The sequence below is a fragment of the Nicotiana tabacum genome, chromosome 14 (genome assembly GCF_000715075.1).
Source record: "Nicotiana tabacum cultivar K326 chromosome 14, ASM71507v2, whole genome shotgun sequence".
NCBI classification, from domain to species: domain Eukaryota; kingdom Viridiplantae; phylum Streptophyta; class Magnoliopsida; order Solanales; family Solanaceae; genus Nicotiana; species Nicotiana tabacum.
In genome coordinates, this window is record NC_134093.1 from 116592596 (window position 1) to 116615247 (window position 22652).

The following is a 22652-nucleotide window of genomic DNA, read 5'->3' on the forward strand; positions in this document are numbered from 1 at the left end:
CTGTTTGAGATATCTGTCCTCGAAGAGTTTTAATGAACATATTTTTTCTACGTTATTATTAGCTTCAGATCCAAATGTAACGTTTGATCTTTTTTACTTTATCCTGGTTTTTTCATCAGTGCCTGTCAGCTAGGCGTGGTTAGCCAACGAAAGAGGAAATTATTTGAAAACAAAAAGGAAAAGAAGCAACTCAGTATCGTCAAAGCTTTATGCATTGTTTTTACGTTAAATTTTGAAGATAAAATAAATGGATAAAAGTTTCACCTCTTATTATTTGGGGGGAAGTTTAGCAAATACCCATCTCATGGAAAATAATTACCCGCCCTACTCATGCCCTTTTCCCCTACTCAGTTTTTTTTAACGCACCCAAAGGACTAAGCTACTAAATTGCTAATTGCCAAGCCGATTCAAGCCAAACCAAATCAAGCTAAATTAAGTTAGGTAATTAGTTTTAACTAGATAGACATATATTGTAAATAGTTTTCGAGAATGATAATTATTTTAAGTTCAATGGGTATTTTACATAAATTGCTCATTTTGAAATTGTTGAATTGTGTAAACGTGTTTATGCAGAAGCTCAAAATATTGAGCAATTTATGCAAAATACCCATTGAACTTAAAATAATTATATTTCTCCAGTTTATGTCAATTTATTTCTTTTTTCGCCTGTTCCAAAAATAGTAATTTTTTTTATAAATTTAAAAATAATTTAACTTAAACTTACCCTTAATAAGATGATTTTAGAGTCACACAAATACTATGACATATTTAAGACCACAACTATCAAAAGAATTATATTCACACAATTGTTGTGGTTTGTTTAAAATCACATATTTTAAAAGTCTTACTAATTTTTTCTTAAACTCTGTATTCAATTAAATAGGTTCACATAATTAATTGAAATGAATAGAGCAATAAGATATTTCAATCTCTAATAAGTTTACGATATTCGGAGTTGTACTAGAGCATATAGAGAGAGAAAACAAGCGACTAATGATGTAAATAGTCTATATTAATGCAAGTATTATTGGCTGAATTTGTAACCTGTAGGTCATAAAGAGACAATTTAACGTTAATCCAAGACACGAATAGTAAATTAAAAAGAAAAAAGAAAAGCTTTAGACTGCTGAAGACATATGGTGAGTGATGACTAGTGATGAGGAGGAGGCCAATATAAGCCCCCACGTAAACACAAATTAAGTATAGCATGCAGGAAGCTGCGGTAATGTTTGGCGCGGGGCACACCACTTAACTGTGTCGTCTCTCTTCTTGTTAGTTGTAACATGCGGAAGTACTGCCCTCTCTTTAATTTGTTTTCTTCTACTGTGTCAAGTAGTTCCTTGGTCTTCTGGTCTTTTCTTGAATTCCGCGAAATTAGTGCAAACCTTTACTGTCTCAAGTACTAAATACATGGATCATAGATAAAGAGCAGTACTTCGATCTTTATCTCCCACCCTTTCCGCTAGATTCTTTTCTTTTCAGTTACATAAATTATGGTACATTACAACCCGACAAAACATCATACTTACTAGAAAGTAATACTGATATACTCTGTCCCCGACCTTTATCCCCTGCTCTTCTCAATCACTGCTATAAGAAAGAAAAAAAAAGGTTAAGAAAGTGACCGTACATACATGATAAAAGCAAGGTCTGTGGTCCTTTGATTAAAAACAATAGTTGATCATAAGCTTAAGAATATCTATCTCAAGACTCTTGTAATAATGGTTCATTTGAAAGAGAGTGTTGGTTTCCTCTTTAACAACAGATGGCTCGTTTTTGTAGCTGCAATGTGGATTCAGACATGTGCTGGCATTGGATATTTATTCGGCAGCATTTCTCCAACGATTAAGAAGTCTCTGAATTATAATCAGAGGCAAATTGCGAGGTTGGGTGTGGCTAAAGATTTGGGTGATAGTGTTGGATTCTTGGCTGGAACTTTGTGTGAAATCTTGCCTTTGTGGGCTGCACTTCTTGTGGGTGCTATTCAAAACTTCATTGGCTATGGTTGGGTTTGGCTCATTGTCACTTCTCGTGCTCCTTCTTTGCCATTATGGGCTGTGAGTACCCCATCTTTTATCTTCATCCAATCTGTTTAATTCTGATTTCAAAAGTGCCAAACTTTCTTGCTTAATTTCTAGTAGTTTTTAGTTGAAAAGGTCTGCTCTGTTTGACTATCCTTTCTATTAACTATGGTATGGTAAATCCGTTTATTGAATTCTTTATGAATTAAGTTTGTATTAACTTTTTACCCTATCAGGTAAATATGACCTGCAACAATTAGTAATTCTTCATATCAAGTTTAATATAGTAAATAGATTGATAATCTGCTAAATTGCACCGATAGTATGAAGAATTTTTTTATACCGTCGGTGTACAAAACTTAAATCCATTCTTTATTAGTCTACTATAGCCTATTTTGGATCCGTGGAAACAGACTCTTGCAGAAATGCAGGGTAAGACTACGTACAATAGACCCTTGTAGTCCGGTCCTTCCCCGGACCCCTTAGTACACCGGGCTGCCCTTTTATAGCCTATTTTGGATGCTATACATTGAATTATGGGCCAAGAAGGTATAAGGTTGCACAGCTGTTTAACTGAGTGACAAATTTTGATTAATGAAAATCCCCTTGGGAGTGTTTTTTTCCCTTCTGTAGTCATGTTTTCTTTTGCATCAATTAACTATAGAAAGTGTTTCAGATCTTGATAGTTATCCAATTTTCTTCATCTGACAAGAACTATGCTTATTTTCTTGTTTATCAACAATCTTTAGAATGTAAGAAGGTTTTTTATTTGATCATTCATTTGGAGATGTTCTGTTAGATATTCTATTCTGATTGGAGCAAACTCACTTATTTACAGACCATGTTGATCATGCAGTGTTGTGGACTCCTAGTTTGGTCTAACAATTGACATAGTTTTAGCTGCTTCCTTCCAGATGTGTATTCTGATATTTATCGGAACAAATGGCGAGACCTACTTTAACACAGCAGCTCTGGTATCATGTGTGCAAAATTTCCCTAAAAGTCGCGGCCCTGTGGTGGGGATACTCAAGGGATTTGCAGGATTGGGTGGTGCAATTTTGACTCAGATATATGCAGTGATCCATTCTCCAGATCATGCTTCACTTATATTTATGATAGCTGTTGGACCGGCAATGGTAATTATCGCGCTCATGTTTATAATCAGGCCTGTTGGAGGCCACAAACAAGTCAGGCCTTCGGATGGGTTAAACTTTTCGTTTATTTACAGCATATGCCTCCTCTTGGCTTCTTACTTGATGGGAGTTATGCTTGTTGAAGACCTTATTGATTTAAGCCACATTGTCATTACAATCTTCACGGCTATATTGTTTATCCTCTTGGCAATTCCTATCGTGATCCCTATCTCCTCGAGTTTTTTTCAAGATCCAAGAGAACCAGTAGAAGAGGGACTTCTATCTGAGTCAAAGAAACAAGAAACTAGCAAATCTGAGCTTGGTGATGGTCATGAAATAATATTTAGTGAAGTGGAAGACGAGAAGCCTAAGGAAGTGGACGCGCTTCCAGCTTCAGAAAGGCAAAGAAGAATTGCACAACTGCAAGCAAAACTAGCTCAGGCAGCTGCAAAAGGAGCAGTGAGGATCAAAAGAAGAAGGGGACCTCATAGGGGAGAGGACTTCACCTTAATGCAGGCTTTAATAAAGGCAGATTTTTGGCTTATGTTTTTCTCACTACTTTTTGGTTCTGGATCTGGTTTGACTGTGATCGATAACTTGGGTCAGATAAGCCAATCTTTAGGATATGATAACACACATGTATTTGTTTCTATGATCAGCATATGGAACTTCCTTGGTCGTATTGGCGGTGGTTACTTTTCTGAAATAATCGTCAGGTACATAACATTCACTTCTTACATGAATGTTCAGTCCTAAGAAATTTTTCCTCGTATAACATTGTTCTTTTTACGACAGGGATTATGCCTATCCGAGACATGCAGCAATGGCTGTTGCTCAAGTCATAATGGCCATTGGGCATTTCTTCTTTGCAATGGGTTGGCCTGGAGCTATGCACATTGGTACTCTTTTGGTTGGACTTGGTTATGGAGCTCATTGGGCAATCGTACCAGCTGCAGCTTCTGAATTGTTTGGCTTGAGAAATTTTGGGGCTTTATACAATTTCCTCACTCTTGCAAATCCTGCTGGTTCAATGGTATTCTCAGGTGTTATTGCTAGTAGTATATATGATATGGAAGCTGCAAAGCAAGCTCATGAGTATCGTGGCACTGAATCAAATTTGGCATCAGTTTTGTCTAGCTTTCTTTCTGTAGATGAACCTCTGAAGTGTGAAGGTGCTATATGCTTCTTCCTTACTTCCATGATAATGTCTGGACTCTGCATTATTGCAGTTGTTCTAAGCATGATTCTGGTGCACCGGACAAAGATTGTATATGCTCATCTCTATGGAAAATCTCGTGGATAATTCATCCATCGCGTGAAACAGGGGTAGAAAATTTAGTTTTCAGAAGACACACTATCAATGAACTTATGCTTCCGAGACCATTTTAGGGAGGTGAAACTGCAAGCCAACACTATTAGCACTCCTCCAGGCTGAGGTCAAGCGATAAAGGAGACGGGACAGCTGCCTTTGCTGTTGGAAGCTCTCTGTTTTTGAGTGAGATAAAAGATTGTCTTGCAAGTCTTGATTGCTGTATATTTTGTTGTCAAACTTGAAACTTTGGAATGTTGATTGTCGACTTCCACCAACTGTTTCACGCAGTGCTGATCATTTTCTGCTGCCAACATTGTATGATTTCCGTTTAAATGTTACTTCCCTCAACTATACACTGTCAGTATTATCTCTCGCATATCTTAAGATCTTTTCATTAATTAAGTTCTGGACCATTAGACCAAGGGTCTTATTCTCTTAGCTTATAGCCTATAAGCTGATCTTAAGGCATATTTTTGTGTTTCGGTCCCTTGTATTGACCACCTTACTGTATTTAATCATACTAGCTTGCTGAAAAGATATGTCCTAGAAAAACTTAAGCCTCCTGTTATCCTCTGAGCTTGTGGCCACCTCGAAATATCATTGTCTTTATGACTTTTATCAGTTGGGTGTCTTGCATTTGAAGGGAATTTAGCCCTAGACAGAAAGGAAATTAGAGTTATGGAGCCAATTTAGTAAAGGAGTAAAGAATCCAGATCAGCCATTTCATTCTTTACTTATGCAACCTGTGACAAGGACTCATGCTTCTGGTAATGCAATTTACAAACAAAAGAGACCAATGGAAGAAGCACAATGTAGAAATGTGGCCTACATATGTTCCCAAGTGAATGCTAACAAATAACCAAAATGACAACAGAATTGTTAAACATCAAAAGACCAACAGAATTGTTACTCATGCTTATAGTAATGCAATTTACAAACAAAAGAGACCAATGGAAGAAGAACAATGTAGAAACGTGGCCTACATATGTTCCCAAGTGAATGCTAACAAATAACCAAAATGACAACAGAATTGTTAAACATCAAAAGACCAATATCAGCAAGTAGGACTTGCATTGTCCTCAGAGGATTCAGCAGCAGCAGAAGCAAGTATCAACTGAGGCTGAAGGATGACGCCCTCTCGTCGTGCCTTTCTGCGTTCACGCTGTAATCTGAAGGACTCTCTCTTTCGGTTTCTATAACTGTTGGGGTTTTCAGGTTGCACCTCACGTGGATAAACACTTATCTGCACAATTATTCATATCCAGTTAATCGCACTGGTGTGCCACATATACAAGCGGTAAGCAAGAGAACTCAACCTTTTTTCTATCAGGCCCAAACTTCTCGAATTTGACTAGTCCATCAATCAAAGAAAAGATTGTGTGATCCTTGCCAAGTCCAACATTCTTTCCTGGGTGGAACTGGAAGCATCACCAAGAGGACAATTAGTAAATCATCATGAAAACAGAATACAGGGCAATGCTAGATGGAGAAATACAACTTCTGAACTATCTTAAATCGAACAAGCCAACTATAACAGGGGTCATTCTGAGCAAAATATAATACCAATCATTGGCACTAACCCATTTATTACCTAACTGATAGATATAAATATACCCAAAACTAATTTATGCAGCTCAACATAAGCATCTTATTATCAGAAAGTCGCACTTCTGATAAAAGAACAACTCAATTCGGCAATTATATACAAGTGTGGAGCCTTGAAATACCAAAAGAATCACATATGCTTTACACTTCCTTCTGTCATTTGTTTCAGGAAACTTCCAATTTTATGTTTTCATGTAAGGTCAGATATATCAGAGCTCAGAACCTTAAAATTCTAGCAATTTGTTCCTTCAAATGACAACAGCAAAAGAAGTATCCAGTTAACCCTCTAATACCTCATTTTGTAGTTAATTTATCCGCCCATAAGCAATCCACAGATTGCCAACAAATAAAATTTAATCAAATGCTAATCAGGACATCAGAACTTAATAGGCACATATATGTTTGTGAGACATTGGGCAACAAAACTGGAACTACATTGAAACATACTCCACTTGAACTGGTCCATCTGAATTCATTTCAATCACCATTAAACAACAAAAGGAACTGTTAAGTGTCCCACATTGGTGGAGTAAATGGGTTGTTGTCTCGTTATATGGTTTGGGGCAATCCTCACCCTTTGAGCTAGCTTTTGGGGTTAAGTTAGTCCCAAAATCTATTTTTTAACAGAAAATATCACAACTTCCAGAACACCATTTATAAGAAAGATGTAAGCGTTCTTCCTTGCAAATCCCTAACTGCAAAAGAAGGAATTGCATTATAGATGACCTACTTGTTCATTACTCACCTACTAGCTTATTATGTGTAGCTAGACATCAATTACTCGTGTCTTTTAAAGACTTCACCGAAGAGTTATAGCTCACGCAGGCTTGAAATCACTAGGAATGGCAGGCGGTGCCCCGCATAGGATTTAAACCCGCACAATTTCAACCCGCCCCGCCCCGCATAGGATTTAAACCCGCATCCACCCGGCCCACACTCCACCCGCGTTCACCCACCCCGCAAATTTTTTTAATAAAAATTCTCTCTTTTTTTGTGGTTTTTTTGCTAATAGTTGCATTATATAAAGACGCCACAAACATCTACACAACATCTTAAATTTGTATATAGAACCTCGACACCAGTAAATGGAAAATGGTCAAGCCATCTGACTCCATCAGCTTCAGTATTGCCTTTGGTGTTGCCTCTGATAAGATGAATGAATCAAATTCTTAATAAAAATGGTCAGGACCAAACTGAAAATAGAAAGGCCTCTTTGAAATTACTTACTGTCAGCGCCTCCAAAGCGGTTTACACACTCAACAAATCGATCGTGGAGATCTTGAGTCCAACAACCTGCGACCCGCCCCGCCCCGCATGATTTTTTTAATTTAAAAATTGAACCCGCCCCGCCCCGCCCCTCCCCGCAAACTCCCAAACCCGCCCCGCCCCGCTAACGTTCAAACCCACACCGCCCCATTGACATCCCTAGAAATCACGATTGATTGCAAAAGGGAGACCATCCTCATTCCAAAAAATATACTACTAACATTTTGGAGGCACTAGTTGAGGCAATGGCTCATTTTGTGCGCATCACGTATAAAAAAGATAGAAAGATATACTTTCAAATTCATGGAAGGAGAAACACGAAAGATATAAAGAGATATTCATACCTATAGAGACAGAACATTACAGGTAGAAACAACATATGTCCAGGCTCCAGCAAGACAAACCAAAAAAATGAAAGGAGAAATTTGTCCAAGAATGACAAAGGGTGATTCTTTACACAAAAAGACTCGGTTTTTTCCTCTTTTCAGATGATATATATTGTTTCGAACATGGAGGGATTATGTTAGAGTCCCACATTGGTGTGGGATGGGATAATTTGACTCCTTATTCAGTCTTGGGCAATTCTCACCTCATGAGCTAGCTTTTGAGGCTGAGTTAGGCCCAAGGTTCATTGCTTATCAGATTCAATTCCTGACACCGTGCTTTGTAGCCACATGCTCTCATCCACTGAGCTACAAGCTCCACCCAGTTTCTTTGAATTGTAGAACGTTGGACCAGGGGCCGAGCTAGAAACCCGGCTATGAGTTCCACCGAACCCAATAGCTTCTGCTCAAACAGTGTATTTCTGATAAGTAATTCTTTAAATATGTACCAATATTAAATTTTAGAACCCAATTATTAGCACTTAAAGTCGTCGTTCTAAAATCCAGAACACATATAGTTAAAATCCTAGCTCTCCTCTGCATTGGACTACTACCCCATTTTTATATCTCTTTAATTGCATTTCGATTCTTTTTTAAGCACAAAGAATGAGTGATTTTAAGTCTGAATAACCCGACAGAGTTGTGAAAATACATACAAAAATATGAACTTTTTAGCAAAAATTGGCAGAAAATAGAGGAAACCCATAATAAAGAAGTAAAATTGAGACCTTGGTACCACGCTGACGAACGATAATAGAACCGGGCTTTGCAACTTGGTCACCAAAAATCTTAACACCAAGTCTCTGACCAGGAGAATCTCGACCGTTCTTAGTGCTACCAGCTCCTTTCTTGTGAGCAGACTCAATTGTCAACGGAGATTTCAACGGAAAGGAGACCGAGAACTTTGGAGCGACGGGAAAAGCAGCACCAAAGTCACCTTTAAGGAAAGAAGAGGAAGAAGCTAAAGAGAGTCCTTTGAATGCTCCAACTAAACTAAAACTCACTGCCATTTTTACACGCTGCAAAAGAAAAAACAACAAATGAAGATAAAATTGTTCAGTACGTAAATGGAGGTCGAAGATTGGGGTTTGGGGTTTTGGTTTTTTTGGTTGGGTGGGGGGGAAGTGGAATTGTGAAGCTTACTCTCAGAGGGGGAAGGGACTGACGTTGCCAAAAGAAAAGACGAGAGAGTGAGTGATATTAAAAGACCTTATCGCTTATCCACTTATGGATGTGTGACCTCGTCGCACCAAATCCTTTTCTCCCTCCCAATTGATTTATACGCACTGTTTTTTTGGGCAAAATTACAGCCTGCAAGTTCAAGTTTTTTAAGAGTATGAAAGGAAAAATAGAAGAAAATTTTAACTCATATGATTTTCCATTCAATTTCTAGATTATTAAAGTGGTTTAGCTACACTTATAATTTTTATTACTAATAAGACCCGAGATTCGGAGGTGTGATCTTATTTAAGTTGTTGCCAATTAAGAAGAGAAAATGACCCTCTATAGCCAGTGGCGGAGCCTGAATTTTGGTTAAGGAGTGTCAAAATATATAAAAGTAAACATACCAGAAAATTAAGGGGAGTCAACACATAGTATATATATATATCAATTATTATTTTTACCTACCTACACAATGCATTTTTTCCGCGAATGGGTGTCAAATTTCCTATAAGGTGGCTCCGCCGCTGTCTATAGCCCCTCAAAATTTTAATAGCCCATATTTTTTTTCATTGACACGAAATGTCCCTCATGCCCAAACATATTACATCTAATAGTTCGAAATATCTATTTTGTATATTTTTTATATAGTGATAGTTTATTTTGTATATTTTTTGTATAGTGACAAACTGACAGTCTATTTTGTATATTTTTGTATAGTGACAGTGTATTTTGTATATATTTTGTATAGTGACAGTCTATTTAGTATATTTTTTTATAGTGACAGTCTATTGTATATAAATTGTACAGTGACAGTCTATTTTATATATTTTTTTGTAAAGTGACAGTCTATTTTGTATATATTTTGTATTGTGACAGTCTATTATATATAAATTGTATAGTGACAGTCTATTGTATATATTTTGTATAGTGACGGTCTATTTTGTATACATTTTGTATAGTGACGGTCTATTTTGTATACATTTTGTATAGTGACAGTCTATTGTATATAAATTGTATGGTGACAGTCTATTTAATATATATTTTATATAGTGACAGTCTATTTTGTATATATTTCAACGTTATACATAGTTATGTGAGAAAGAACAACCATAAAACTTCCTGTTATTTCCCGTGACTTCAAACTCCCAACTCAAAACCCTGCAGCTCCATTGAAATACAACACTAAAAGCTTCTTACTTTTCCATTTCTTCATGTTATTTATCAATGCACCGTTAATTCACTAAAAGATAAAGAAAAAAGAAAAGAAAAAGACGATGATGAGTTTCTATTTTCTTTTTGGAAAACCCCCTTTAAATTTCAGTTCCCTTTTTTCCTAGTATTTGGAAATTTTTATTTGTTCAGAATTATGTGTACATTTATAATAAGACTTGGCAAAGGGTGTCTTGTTGTCTAATTAGATTGAGATGCATATACTGGATTACAAGATGAAAATTTGAAAAAGTTTCATTGTAAAGAAAAAGGTGTCGTCTTTGGTATTAGATTCACGAACTCTTTGTTCCTTTAGCTTTTTCTGTGGCATGATCATCATTTTTCTGGAATAAAAGACTAATCCCAAAAGGAAAACGGAAGAAAAAGATCTTCTTTTTGTTGTGTGCATCTTTCTTTGAGTACTAGATAAGATTTTGTTGCCTACATATAACTATGAAGTCTCTTAATCTGTCATTGTTTCTTGAATATAGTGATATGTCGTCGCCGTCGCCGTCACACTTTCACTTACAGTGTCCGTACACAAGGTCCGGCGTTTCAATATTTTGATTATCGTCTTCCGATTTGCTTCCTTCTGCTTCTCTCTTGCCTCTGCTATCTTCATGTTTACTAATTCTTGCCGCCGCGGCTCCGATTTTCCTTAGTGGCACCACTTTCAAATTTTTCAGTTACTAGCCGTTTATTGTTTTTAGGCTATGACTTGTATGGGTCATTTTGTGACTATTGGGTGATATAAGTTTGGCCCGAGTGGCTATAAATGAATTTTGTTCAATTAAGAATGTCCATCATCGTCATCATTTCTTTGTTGCGTTAATCACTCGTTGAGATTGCCCAATTTCCACTTTCAATATTTTCTTTTTTAAAAAATTTGGACTATTTCTCTATTTGTGCCTGCGATCGTTGCACATGGGCCATGCTAATATTCTCCGTATCGTTACAATTTTGTTGGATGTCTTAAGGGACCAATATTTCCTTTAGAATCGCTAAATAAATGGAATTCACAAGCAAAAACATTGTTTCAGTTCAACTACTTTTGGATTATATGCCGCAACGATTGCTTTTCGTATCTCTAATAGTTATCTTAAGTCCCTATTGTTCCAAATGTTTACTTAAATAGATAACAAATGTCTACTTAAACCACATCATATAGACTTTGAAATACAGACGAAATTAATACTACTACTTCATTCAAGTAAAATGTCACGCTACTTTCAAGTAAACAAACTGAAACTACAGCCCTCAGCTTCCTGGGTTTCAGCCAGTATATACTAGACAGCAGAGCAGAAAATTTCCCCTAACCATTTCATTGCAGCAAAGCAAGCAGCTGCTATTCTTCACTCGATTTCTTCTTCCTCTTGGTGTGACAGGGGGGGCCATGGTTCAACATCTAATGGCACAGTCGAATTAAAATGCAAGTAAAAACTAGAAACTCCACGAAAGCTCCGTGATTATCTGGGCTGGAACAAAGGTGATACTCTCCGTCGAACAACATCCTGCATCTGCTCCACTGTCAGCACAGAAGCTTCAGTGTCAAAGTTGGCCTTCTCCAACTGCTGGTGAATCTGTCAAACATGCCAGTCAATTTGGAAGAACAACATAGGTACAGCATGCAAAATAAGTTGCTAATTGGTATGGAAATCTAATTTTGTAAGTTCCATCACTTTTATGGAGTTGTAAACTCTGACAACAAAAGCTCGTGGTCAACAAACCCCATTGCTTCAGGTACTTTTTAACTTCTACAAATGTTATCTAGACTTATTCAAGCAGAGATTTCATTTTTTTTAATGTTCTATTTATGAAACCAGCATCTTCATTCATGGGGAGATCGTCTTAATATGTAGTTTTTCATCATTACCTTCTCAAGTATTGCAGACTGATCATCCATGTGAAAGTTGCGCATGTACTTCAGCATCTCCAGTTGCTGTCAAAATGTTTATTTCCACTCTTATTACCACATCTATAGCATCATTAAGCATCAAGAGAAGAGATCTCTTACCTGCTCTTGTAAATTTTGTTGCATCTTTAATCTTTCAGCAAACCTGTCTGGACCAAACTCGGCCTCTTCACAAGCCATTTCTTCTCTTCATGGCCAGTAAAATAGAAGGAACAAAATCCAAGTTATTTTCTTCAGAGAACTCAACATTCATTACATCTGTATTGGATTTGTTAGCAAGAATGGCCTCAATATCCTATTGAACACTGTGCCAAGAAATTTTCTTCAAAAGGTATAAAGGAGAAATAAACACAAAATGGAAGTTCATCTTAACAATACGCAGATGGAATAGGCTAATCTTACTTTGCAACAAATTCATAAAAACGAATCATCAGGTCTCGATCACTCTCATAGGTCATGTTTATTTTCCCCAAGCAAGTAAGACCAAATCTTGGATCTGCAGCAGAGAAATAAAGATCTCCCGTTGGTTATAGTATTATAATGATATAACTATATGACGCATGAATAACGATTGGAGGTATGTTTTTTCCGCATTTATTAGATGACACCGCATATCACCAATGGTAAACTTTAGTATTAGTTTTTGAACCAATGAAAATAACAAAAAGAGAGCAGAAACTCAATCTAACTTCTTATCAAATTAAACTAAGAAACAAGAAAAATGACAAGATTATCATCCTGTAGAAAGTGGGCAATACAGTTCTTCTTCCAAGCTAAACATACAATTTTATGAAACAGCAGAAACACCATCAGCATCACAAGTATATATTAACCACTTCTGCAAAATCACATTGTAACAGATCTGCAATTCTGCCCAGCTCTATCTGCAAAACTGGTGCTTGGCATCTCTTTTTTGAAAAACAAGGACCACTATATAATGACCAAGCGACACGGTTCAACTAGATTAGAGTAAAAAGTGCTTCGTCTTTGCACGCATGCTCGAACATATGTACAGACGAACATACGTATGATATACAGCAGAAAAGAGCACTTGCTCTTTAATACTCAACAATTGCCTAAGTTGAACCGTCCTTGAAGTAAAGCACGAGTAATTTAAAGCTCACCAATTCCCATCTCGGAAAATATCTCCTCTTGGATAGCAGTGGTAACAGCAACAGCCTCCTGCATACAACGATGTTCCATCTTTCAATTTCAAAGCACAGCCGTAAATGGAGAAAATTAACTATTGATAGAATATGGAAGATATTGACATTAAACAAGTCAATGGAGATCACAACTATGATATTCATGAGAAAGGCATTTTTGACTCTCCAAAAATCAAGTCTTACCGTATTGATACAGAAATAAGAAGCCATTCACAAATGATCCTCCCAAGTCCAACATGACATGGTATCTGTTTCCTTAAGAGTTCACATGAGATACTCTTGTTCTAACATTTTCCATTAAGGCACCATTGGCAATACATTGTTGCACCTTATAATGCTCCATTTAGGTTTTGATTCCCCAATAGAGGATATCGAGAGGAACAAAACCAACTAGGGACTTCCTTTGAGTGCATAGGTAGTTCATGCGCCAATGTAGTACATACAAGATGAACAGAAGTCCCATGACGTCCTATCCCTTAGGAGTGGGGAATATACACTTGGGCTCAGGGGCTCATTATGGCCTTTTCCAAGCGGAGAAACAGATTTGATGCTTTCCAAAAGGAGTTTGATTAAATTCATGGATGTGGAAACAAATGTTTGTGCATATCTTATGTGATAATTTGTCCACTCATTTATTTCAATAGGTCCTTCAAAAGGAAATTCAAAAACGGGACCTTCTCATAGTAAATGCCACAAGCATTTCCCGCAAAATCAATCATTAAATCAACCATTTGTTAACTAGAAAAGACTCTAGTACAGTAAAATAGTAAACTAATAAGTTATCATTCTTCACTTATCATACATCTGCACAACTCATTTCGTCCACACTCCACATGCATACTGCAGTTTCAGGGCCCAATTATAATTATATCCAAAAACTTAACTAGCAAAAATGTTGCAATAAAAAAGTTAATTTGAATATTGAGGAAAAACTTTATGAATGGTAAAGTAACTTCACATAAAGATAAAACCTTTAAGAAACCTTATTTCTTAAGAATCGAGCACAAAGTAACAAAAGCAGAAAGAATTTTTTTTTTTTCAAAAGCATGCCAAAAGTGAATAAGAAGAGCATTCTTTCACTACATAGCAACATTCTGTTTCAAACAATTACCAAAATTCTTTCATATAAGCCTTTTTGAGTTTTTAGCTGCTTCAGCATTTGCTTAATAGAACTTATAAAAGCACCTTTGATATATATAGCTACACAGAATCAACTGCTTAAAACTTAAGCTGATACAGATGCATAAATTCAACAATCTAATTACTCTTAAATAAAGTTGAAGAAACAGTAATTTTCAAAGACGAAATTTTCACCTGCTTGTCGCTGACAGCATCAGCAATCCTTTTCTTGACATCTGTTGAGGAATTAAAATACTCTTAGCAGTAAGAAAAGTAAGGATAAATGACACATCTCTTACATATAGTTATAAAAAAATAAAAATAAAAATAAAAAAAACAAGGAAAAGGTGAAGATGCAAATGAAGTTGAAGAAGGGAAGAGGTCTGTACCAGGTTGGGAGGTGAGGAACGCGAAGCGATCAAAAAGATGAAGCAATTGCTCCTTTGATAGCATTTCTGAGGCTGCCATTTTCGTGCGCCGATTGCCAGAAAAAAAGCAGAGACTAAAATTGGAATGTATAGCTCAAGTACAGTGACTATTTCCAGGGTGACGACGACGTTTCGTTTGCTTCATATTAGCCTTTTGCGCTTGTGTGGCCCAAGGCAAACTGAAATCAATGTTAGCGTCCAGCGGGGCCCACTCTTCAAAATCCTTTTCCTCCACATTCTCTTTTTTTTATTTAATGTAATTTATAATAACGATTACTATAAGTTAATATATGCGATTTTGACTATTTTAATGAGAATATGCGATTTTGATATATAAATCTCATTTGTCAATTACTATAAATCGCGTTTATGATTGCAAATTATAAAATACACTTGTCAATTGATTTATAAGATGTATTTCTCAATAGTAATTTACAAGTCGTATTATTCAATTGTGATTTATAAAGACGGTTAGTGATTGCCGGAGCCCGGAGGACTGATCGCTCTCTTATTTTTCTTTTTTTAAGCGTCGACATTGAAGCTTCCGAGTTACATTTATTGTGACCAGCTTAATAGTGGCTTAAAGTACAAGTATTGCGATGATAAGTTGCGTTTACCAATAACGATTTATAAGGCACATTTACTATTTACGATTTATAAGTCGCAATTGTAAAAGCGATTTATAGCTCGCATTAGTCAATTTTCTTATAAATCTCATTCATCGATTGAGACTTATATATCGCATTCATCAATTACGACTTATACACCGCGTTCCGAAATTATGATTTATATATCGCATTAGTCAATTTTAGTATTCATCGACTGCGATATATCGCATTCGTCAATTGCGACTTATAACACACATTTGCAGTACTTCCTAGTAGTTGAATCTCAGGCGTGGAAGATTATACTTTTTCACTGATTTTTTTATAGTGATTTGTATTGTTAGTTGTTAGTGATAGTCTGTTAATAGTTTGTTAGCTGATATGATTTGTATTGTTAGTTGTTAATGATAGTATGTTAATAGTTTATTAGCTGATAGTTAGTTAGCAGATTGGTTAGTTAAAGGTGACGTGCCAACGACCTATTGGTAAGTTAAGAGTTAGTTAGTGGAGTTAGTGGAGCTTTGTATAGCTTTGTATATAGTCTTCTCGAGGATTTGCTAATGAAGATATACACTCATTTTATCCAAAATGCTCTCTTCTTCTCCTCCTCTCTAGAAGCTTCCTCCATTAGAGGACTTGTCGAGCTTGAGGCTCCAAGTGTAGATTAGCACTATTTTTGACATTGTATCAGAGCAGGAGCTACTGATAATCTGTGCATGTTTATCAATGTAATCTACGGCATCCTCGAGTCTATCGATCCTTCATTCACTGAGTGTTTTTTGAAAATTGAATTCTTCACTGGCAGAAACAGCAATCTCCTATACACATCCATTATACCTTGGTACATCCGACATTCCTGGCATTGTTCTAATCTCTGTGAAGTTAGTAGGATTAGAGAATTATGGTCTTTGGAGCAAGACAATGAAGATCGCATTATTGGGAAGAGAAAGCTAAGGTTTGTGACTGGCACCTGCTCAAAGGAGTCATGTGAGACAGAATTGCATGAACAGTGAGAAATGTGTAATGCAATTGTTCTCTCATGGCTCATGAACACAGTATCGACAGAGCTCCTTAGTGGAATTGTGTATGCTTCAAATACTCATTTGGTCTGGGAAGATCTAAGAGAACGGTTTGACAAGGTCAATTGCATGAGGATTTTTCAGATTCACAGAGCTATTGCTACTCTATCTCAAGGTACAAACTTTGTCTCTACTTACTTCACTAAGTTGAAAGGTTTGTGGAAAGAGTATGATGACATAGTACCTGCCTCTAATTCGAGAGAGTATGCTGAACACTTACAACAACAAAGGTTGCTACAATTTCTAAGTGGCCTAAATGACTCATATGACCAAGTCAGGAGACAATTTTTGCTACAATCAAATGAGCCATCTCTTAATCAGGCGTATGCTATGGTAATTGAGGATGAGTCCCAACACTCATCTTCTGGTTTGAATGAAAAAATTGATCCAATGGCAATGCAAGTTGGCAGGGGTCAAGGTTACAGGGGAAAGAAGCCCTTTATACAGTGTGAGCATTGTGGGCTTAGAGGTCACACAAAGAAAAACTATTACAAAATCATAGGATATCCTGAAGATTTTAAAGGAAAGAAGAAGTTTAATAATAGCAACTTTGGTGGACAGCCTCGTAGAGGTAATGGCAATTTTAGAGGACAATTTGGAAATCAACAATCTATCAATGCTGTGAATAATGTATGTGGAAATGCTGCAAGTGCTGAGGTTCAATCCCAAAGTTCTTCAACAAGTGATGATTTACATACTACTTTAGCTGGAAAAGGACCAAACTTCACTGAGGATCAATACAAACGAATTCTGGGAATGCTAAGCAAAGACAGCGTTGATGCTCAAGCTAATATAGCAGGTATTGTTACTTGCTTAATGACTAGTAGCTTTGCAAATGAATGAATTGTCGATTCAGGTGCTACACACCACATAACAGCAACTGAAAACTTATTAAAAGATGAAGCTCATACTAGGAAAGCCTCTAAGGATAGTGTACATCGGCCTACAGAAGATAAGGTTAGTCTCGTTTGTTTGGAACTGAATCCATTAGTGATGTATTGTTCATACCTGACTTCAAATTCAATTTGTTGTCAGTATCCAAGTTAACCAAGCAGCTCTCATGTTCAGTCAATTTCTTCCCTGACTTTGTCTTGTTTCAGGACCTTTCCAGTGGCAGGGTGAAGGGGATTGTTAAGGGAAATGCTGGACTGTACATTTTGAGAGAAGCAATTGGCAAAAATAAGGTCGAGAATTAGAGGTTGGCTGCTGCAGTAAAAGGAGAAGACTGCAGACTGTGGCATATGAGGCTTGGACATCCCTCACCAACTGCTATGAAGAGTATGAACTTAGAAAGTGCTGAAAATAATAAAGTGTTCAATAAGTGTCCTGTTTGCCCACTAGCTAAGCAAGCTAGACTAGTATTTCCTACTAGCAATTCCAGAACTGAATTCCCTTTTGCTCTTGTTCATATGGATCTTTGGAGCCCTTATAAAGTTGCTACCTATGATAAGAAATGCTACTTCTTGACTATTGTAGATGATTTTAGTCGTTATAAATGGATTCATCTACTACAACTTAAACCAGAAGTCATTTTTGTTATTAAGAACTTTCTCTTGATGATTAAAAATCAGTTTGGGACTATGGTGAAGATAATAAGATCTAACAATGGAACAAAATTATTTAATTCTCAGTGTAAATCACTCTTGCAAGATCTATGTGTAATACATCAGAGTAGTTGCACACATACTCCACAACAGAATGGTGTTATGGAGAGGAAACATGGATATATATTAGAGGTAGCAAGAGCTTTAAAGTTTTAGTCCAAAATGCCAACTAAGTACTGGGGCATTTGTGTTACAACTGTCGTGTACTTGATTAATAGGCTACCATCTGTAGCCATCAAAGGAAAGTCCCTATCAAATGCTACACTCCAAGTCTCCATCTCTGAAGCATTTGAGGGTAATTGGATGCTTATGTTATGCAACCATTGTACCCAAAGGTGATAAGTTTGTTGTAAGAGCTAGATCTACAGTTCTTATGGGCTATTTTGAGAGACAGAAAGGCTATCTATCACTGGAATTGGATAGCAAACAATTATTTGTGAGTAGGGATGTAGTTTTCAAGGAATCAGAATTTCCTTTTGCTGCAAACTTAGATATAGAGCAATCCTGGTTTCTTGACATGCCTGATAATGTACAAAGTCAGGATGTGCAAGAAGTTCAAACACTTATTACTACAACTCACACACCTAATACAGTTGATGATCTTGAACCTGCAGAATCAGTCACTGAAGGTGCTGAACCTGAACATGTTACAGCATCACAGGAAGAGACAATGCAGGAAATGGCACCACAAGTAGCAGAAACAACACCAACACCACCAGCAGTTGTTAGAAGATCTGCTAGGGAGTCCAAAGAGCCCATTTGGATGAAGGACTACATAGCACCAAACAAAGCTTCCAGTAAATATCCTTTGGTAAATTATCTCTCTTATGATAATGTTGCCCCCCACTTACTGCAAATACTTGTCTAAAATTTCAAGCCTGGTGGAACCAAAGACTTTCAGACAAGCAACCAAAGACACTAGATGGATTCAAGCTATGTAACAAGAAATCCAAGCTCTACAGGACAATCACACTTGGGAAGTTGTTGATTTACCTGCAGGAAAGAACATTGTGGGCTCTAACTGGGTATATAAGATCAAATATCATACCAATGGAGAAGTTGAGAGGTTTAAGGCTAGGTTGGTTGCCAAAGAATACAGTCAGCAGGAAGGCCTTGACTATCATGACACTTTTTTACCTGTGGCCAAGATGGTCATAGTCAGGTCTGTGATAGCACTAGCAGTGTCCAGAGGATGGTATTTGTACCAAATGGATGTGCACAATGCTTTCTTGCAAGGTGATCTCTGTGAGGAAGTGTACGCGAAACTACCTGAAGGTTTTAGGAGACAGGGGAGTAGAAGGTTTGCAAGTTACTCAAATCCTTATATGGACTTAAGCAAGCCTCTAGGCAATGGAACATCAAATTGACAGAGGCATTTCTTGAAGCAGGATTTGCTTAGAGTAGTCATGACTCTTCCCTATTCACCTTGAAGAAAAAGGGTGGCATAGTGGTCATTTTAGTCTATATAGATGATATGCTCATTACAGGCAGCAATGCAGACTTGATCATTGAAGCCAAGCAGGTGCTCCATCAGAAATTCAAACTAAAGGATTTAGGGGAACTCAAATACTTCTTGGGCATTGAGATTCTTAGATCAAAATCTAGCATTATACTAAACCAAAGAAAATATGTACTTGAGCTAATCTCTGACATGGGCCTCAGTGGAGCCAAACCTGCTATCACTCATATGCAAACCAATCTAAAGTTGACTACAGTGGAATATGATAAGATCACAGCCATTATGGGAGATATAACATTGCATGATCCTACATTGTACCAGAAGCTGATTGGGAAGCTTATGTATGCTACAATTACACGGCCATACATCAGTTATACTATCCAAACATTGAGCCAATTCATGCAGCATCCTAAGAGATCATACTGGAAAACTGCACTACGAGTGGTGAGATATTTGAAGAATGCTACAGGTCAAGGTGTGTGGCTGAAAGTTGGGGCTGCTACTGAGTTAAGTTGTTGGTGTGGTTCAGACTGGGCAGTATGCCCAAATACCCGCAGATCAATCACAGGCTATGCCATTAAATTTGGAGAATCCTTGATATCTTAAAAGTCAAAAAAATAGCAAACAGTGTCCAGAAGTTCTGCTGAAGCTGCGTATAGAAGCATGGCTTCAGTTCTAGCGGAAGTTACTTGGTTGCTTGGTTTGTTCAAGGAGCTCGGAGTGACCATTCAGACCCCAATTACAGTGTTTAGTGACAGCAAGTCTGCTATGCAAATAGCAGCTAACCCCATCTTCCATGAGCGTACGAAGCATATAGAAATTGACTGTCATTTCATTTCTAGACAAGATAAAAAATGGTGTTGTCAAGACAGTTTATGTGATCACTCGAGACCAACTAGCTGACTTGCTCGCCAAAGGGTTATGTCAAGCTCAGCACCTGTATCTTCTAGGCAAGCTTGGTGTGCTAAACATTTTGCACCCTTCAACTTGAGGGGGACTACTATGATTTGTATTGTTAGTTATTACTGATAGTCTTTTAATAGTTTCTTAGCTGATATGATTTGTATTGTTAGTTGTTAGTGATAGTGTCACAACCCTAAATTCCCTCCGTAGGAGGTCGTGATGGTACCTAGTCTCTAAGACTAAGTAAGCCTATCAATGCGGAATAATCATAAATATCTGAAATAAATAAACTACAATTCAAATAATTACAACTCCCAAAACCCGGTAGAAATAAGTCACAAGCTTCTAAAATTTATTCTCAATATTTTTATGTATCAAGGTCTAAAGAAAAATAAGGAAGCAACATAAAATGATAGAAGGGGACTCCGGAGTCTGCGGACGCTGGCAGATATACCTCAAAGTCTCCGTGCGCAGGTAGCTTCACTGACGTCTAAACTGGTAAGATGTACCTGGATCTGCACAAAAAGATGTGCAGAAGCATAGTATGAGTACATCACAGCGGTATCCAGTAAGTGCCAAGCCTAATCTCAATAGAGTAGTGACGAGGTCAGGTCAGCCCTACTGGAGAATAGATAATGACATGGAAAAATATTTAAACAATTTAATAAGATAAAAATGACTGAGAAAATGAATCAAATAGTATGTCACATTTAATGACACCAATTAATTGCAAATAATATCTCGTGGAATCAAAACAGAATTTCCTTTCAGCTTTATGAAAATCACAACAATTAATCGAAGGCAACTATGACCATAAATTAATATCAACAAGGGCACTACTGAGGTACCACCTCGTAGTCCCAAATCATAAATAAATTCACAATATCTCATTTTCTTATATCACCGCGGGAGCCTTCACAATTTATTTTAAAAAAATCTTTTTTCCGAAATAGCATCCCGCATTTTAGCCTCCCTTATCACACCGCATGACTTCTAGTAGTCACCCCTACTAGTCACGCGTATCAAGCCACCCTTATCTCACCGCATGCGTTTCAATCCCCACACCTTATACCACCGCATGCGTATCAATATCACAATATATCACAATTTTTACCTCAAGTGCCCAATATTTCAATTTTCCAAAAATAAATCAACAACAATATTTTTCAATAATAAAGAGCTCACGGCTCATGCCAAAATAATCCAAAAATAATATTTTCCACAATAAAGAGCTCACGGCTCCATCACAATGAGTACCAAAAATCTTGCGAAAATAATCAGGAATAAAATAATTCAGGAAAATAATATTTCATATTAATAATACTTAATTTAAAGAAAATCAACCTTCAAATAATGCACAGTATAAAAGAAACCAAGTTTTAATCAAACAAGTAAAATAATTAGCAGGAAAATGTCAAGAAAATTTAAGGTATACAAATCAAATCATTAATGGAGAATATAACAAGATTTAATAATTTAATTAATATGTAACAGTGATCTTCATAATTTGAACACATAATCCTTCACATTAGGTCCGTGTACACACTTGTCACCTCGTGTATATGACTTTCATCACATTACAATTAATACCAATCCTAGGAAAATTTCCCTCACACAAGGTTAGACAAGTCACTTGCCTCGACTTGCTCCAATTTAACCAAGTATTATGCTTTTTCCTCAATTTTTCGACTCCGATCGACTCGTATCTAGTCATAAGTAATTCGATACAATCAACAAAAATTATAGGAATCAATTTCATAAGAAAATATTATATTTTTCAATAAAATCCGAAATTAGCTCAAAATTTGCCCGTGGGGCCCACATCTCGGAATCCGGCGAAACTTATAAAATCCGACAACCCATTCAATTACGAGTCCAACTATACCAGTTTCACTCCAATCGAACTCCGGATCAACACCGAAATCTAAAAAATTTATTTCTATGAGATTTCTAAAATTTTTCAAATTTCAATCTCAAAACACTAATTAAATGGTGAAAACAATGATATTTTTGTGTATATAGACCAAATCCGAGTTGGAATCACTTACCCCAAATGTCTTTCCTTGAAAATCTGTCAAAGGTCGCCTCTGTTCAAGCTCAAGTTTGTCAAAAATGGCAAATGTTGAATGCCATTATTTTTATAACTTACAGATATGTCCAGTTCGATCTTGGGAGCTCGATCTGTCCAGTTCGATCAGGGACCTCGATTTTGTCAGGGATCTCGATTTTGTCAGGGACCTCGATTTGTCAGGGATCGAAAGCTCGATTTATTCAGGGAGCTCGA

The 22652-nt window shown here is 36.9% G+C and overlaps 4 protein-coding genes and 1 non-coding gene across 8 annotated transcripts; 2 read left to right on the top strand and 3 right to left on the bottom strand.

The window, feature by feature from the left end:
* Window positions 1-1234: 1234 nt before the first annotated feature.
* Window positions 1235-5711, top strand: LOC107774122 (protein NUCLEAR FUSION DEFECTIVE 4). 3 transcript variants are annotated; one of them, XM_016593592.2, is made up of 3 exons: window positions 1235-2057; window positions 2936-3870; window positions 3950-5711. In XM_016593592.2, exons 1-3 carry the CDS (start codon window positions 1722-1724, stop codon window positions 4455-4457), a joined length of 1779 nt encoding a protein of 592 aa, XP_016449078.1. In that variant the 5' UTR covers window positions 1235-1721; the 3' UTR covers window positions 4458-5711. The 3 variants fall into 3 exon arrangements, with proteins under 3 accessions (XP_016449078.1, XP_075086029.1, XP_075086030.1); XM_075229928.1 differs by having other exon boundaries at window positions 1927-2057; window positions 2860-3870; XM_075229929.1 differs by having other exon boundaries at window positions 1936-2057; window positions 2878-3870.
* Window positions 5328-8968, bottom strand: LOC107774123 (50S ribosomal protein L27, chloroplastic). 2 transcript variants are annotated; one of them, NM_001405188.1, is made up of 4 exons: window positions 8864-8968; window positions 8449-8739; window positions 5783-5884; window positions 5347-5709 (listed from the first exon to the last, which is right to left on the bottom strand). In NM_001405188.1, the coding sequence occupies exons 2-4, from the start codon at window positions 8728-8730 to the stop codon at window positions 5521-5523; spliced, it is 573 nt and encodes a 190-aa protein (NP_001392117.1). In that variant the 5' UTR covers window positions 8731-8739; window positions 8864-8968; the 3' UTR covers window positions 5347-5520. The 2 variants fall into 2 exon arrangements, with proteins under 2 accessions (NP_001392118.1, NP_001392117.1); NM_001405189.1 differs by having other exon boundaries at window positions 5328-5709; window positions 8449-8865.
* Window positions 8969-10973: 2005 nt separating this feature from the next.
* LOC142169227 (U6 spliceosomal RNA) lies at window positions 10974-11074 on the bottom strand. The gene has a single exon (XR_012698939.1). It is a non-coding gene; the product is annotated as a U6 spliceosomal RNA (small nuclear RNA).
* A 132-nt stretch (window positions 11075-11206) lies between these two features.
* LOC107774124 (uncharacterized) lies at window positions 11207-14834 on the bottom strand. Its single transcript, XM_016593594.2, has 7 exons — window positions 14680-14834; window positions 14486-14526; window positions 13130-13187; window positions 12408-12501; window positions 12108-12192; window positions 11967-12032; window positions 11207-11673 (listed from the first exon to the last, which is right to left on the bottom strand). Exons 1-7 carry the CDS (start codon window positions 14756-14758, stop codon window positions 11560-11562), a joined length of 537 nt encoding a protein of 178 aa, XP_016449080.1. The 5' UTR covers window positions 14759-14834; the 3' UTR covers window positions 11207-11559.
* Window positions 14835-16339: 1505 nt separating this feature from the next.
* On the top strand, window positions 16340-17598 carry LOC142169105 (uncharacterized). The gene is made up of 3 exons (XM_075230316.1): window positions 16340-17201; window positions 17259-17359; window positions 17503-17598. Exons 1-3 carry the CDS (start codon window positions 16340-16342, stop codon window positions 17596-17598), a joined length of 1059 nt encoding a protein of 352 aa, XP_075086417.1.
* The last annotated feature ends 5054 nt before the right edge of the window (window positions 17599-22652 follow it).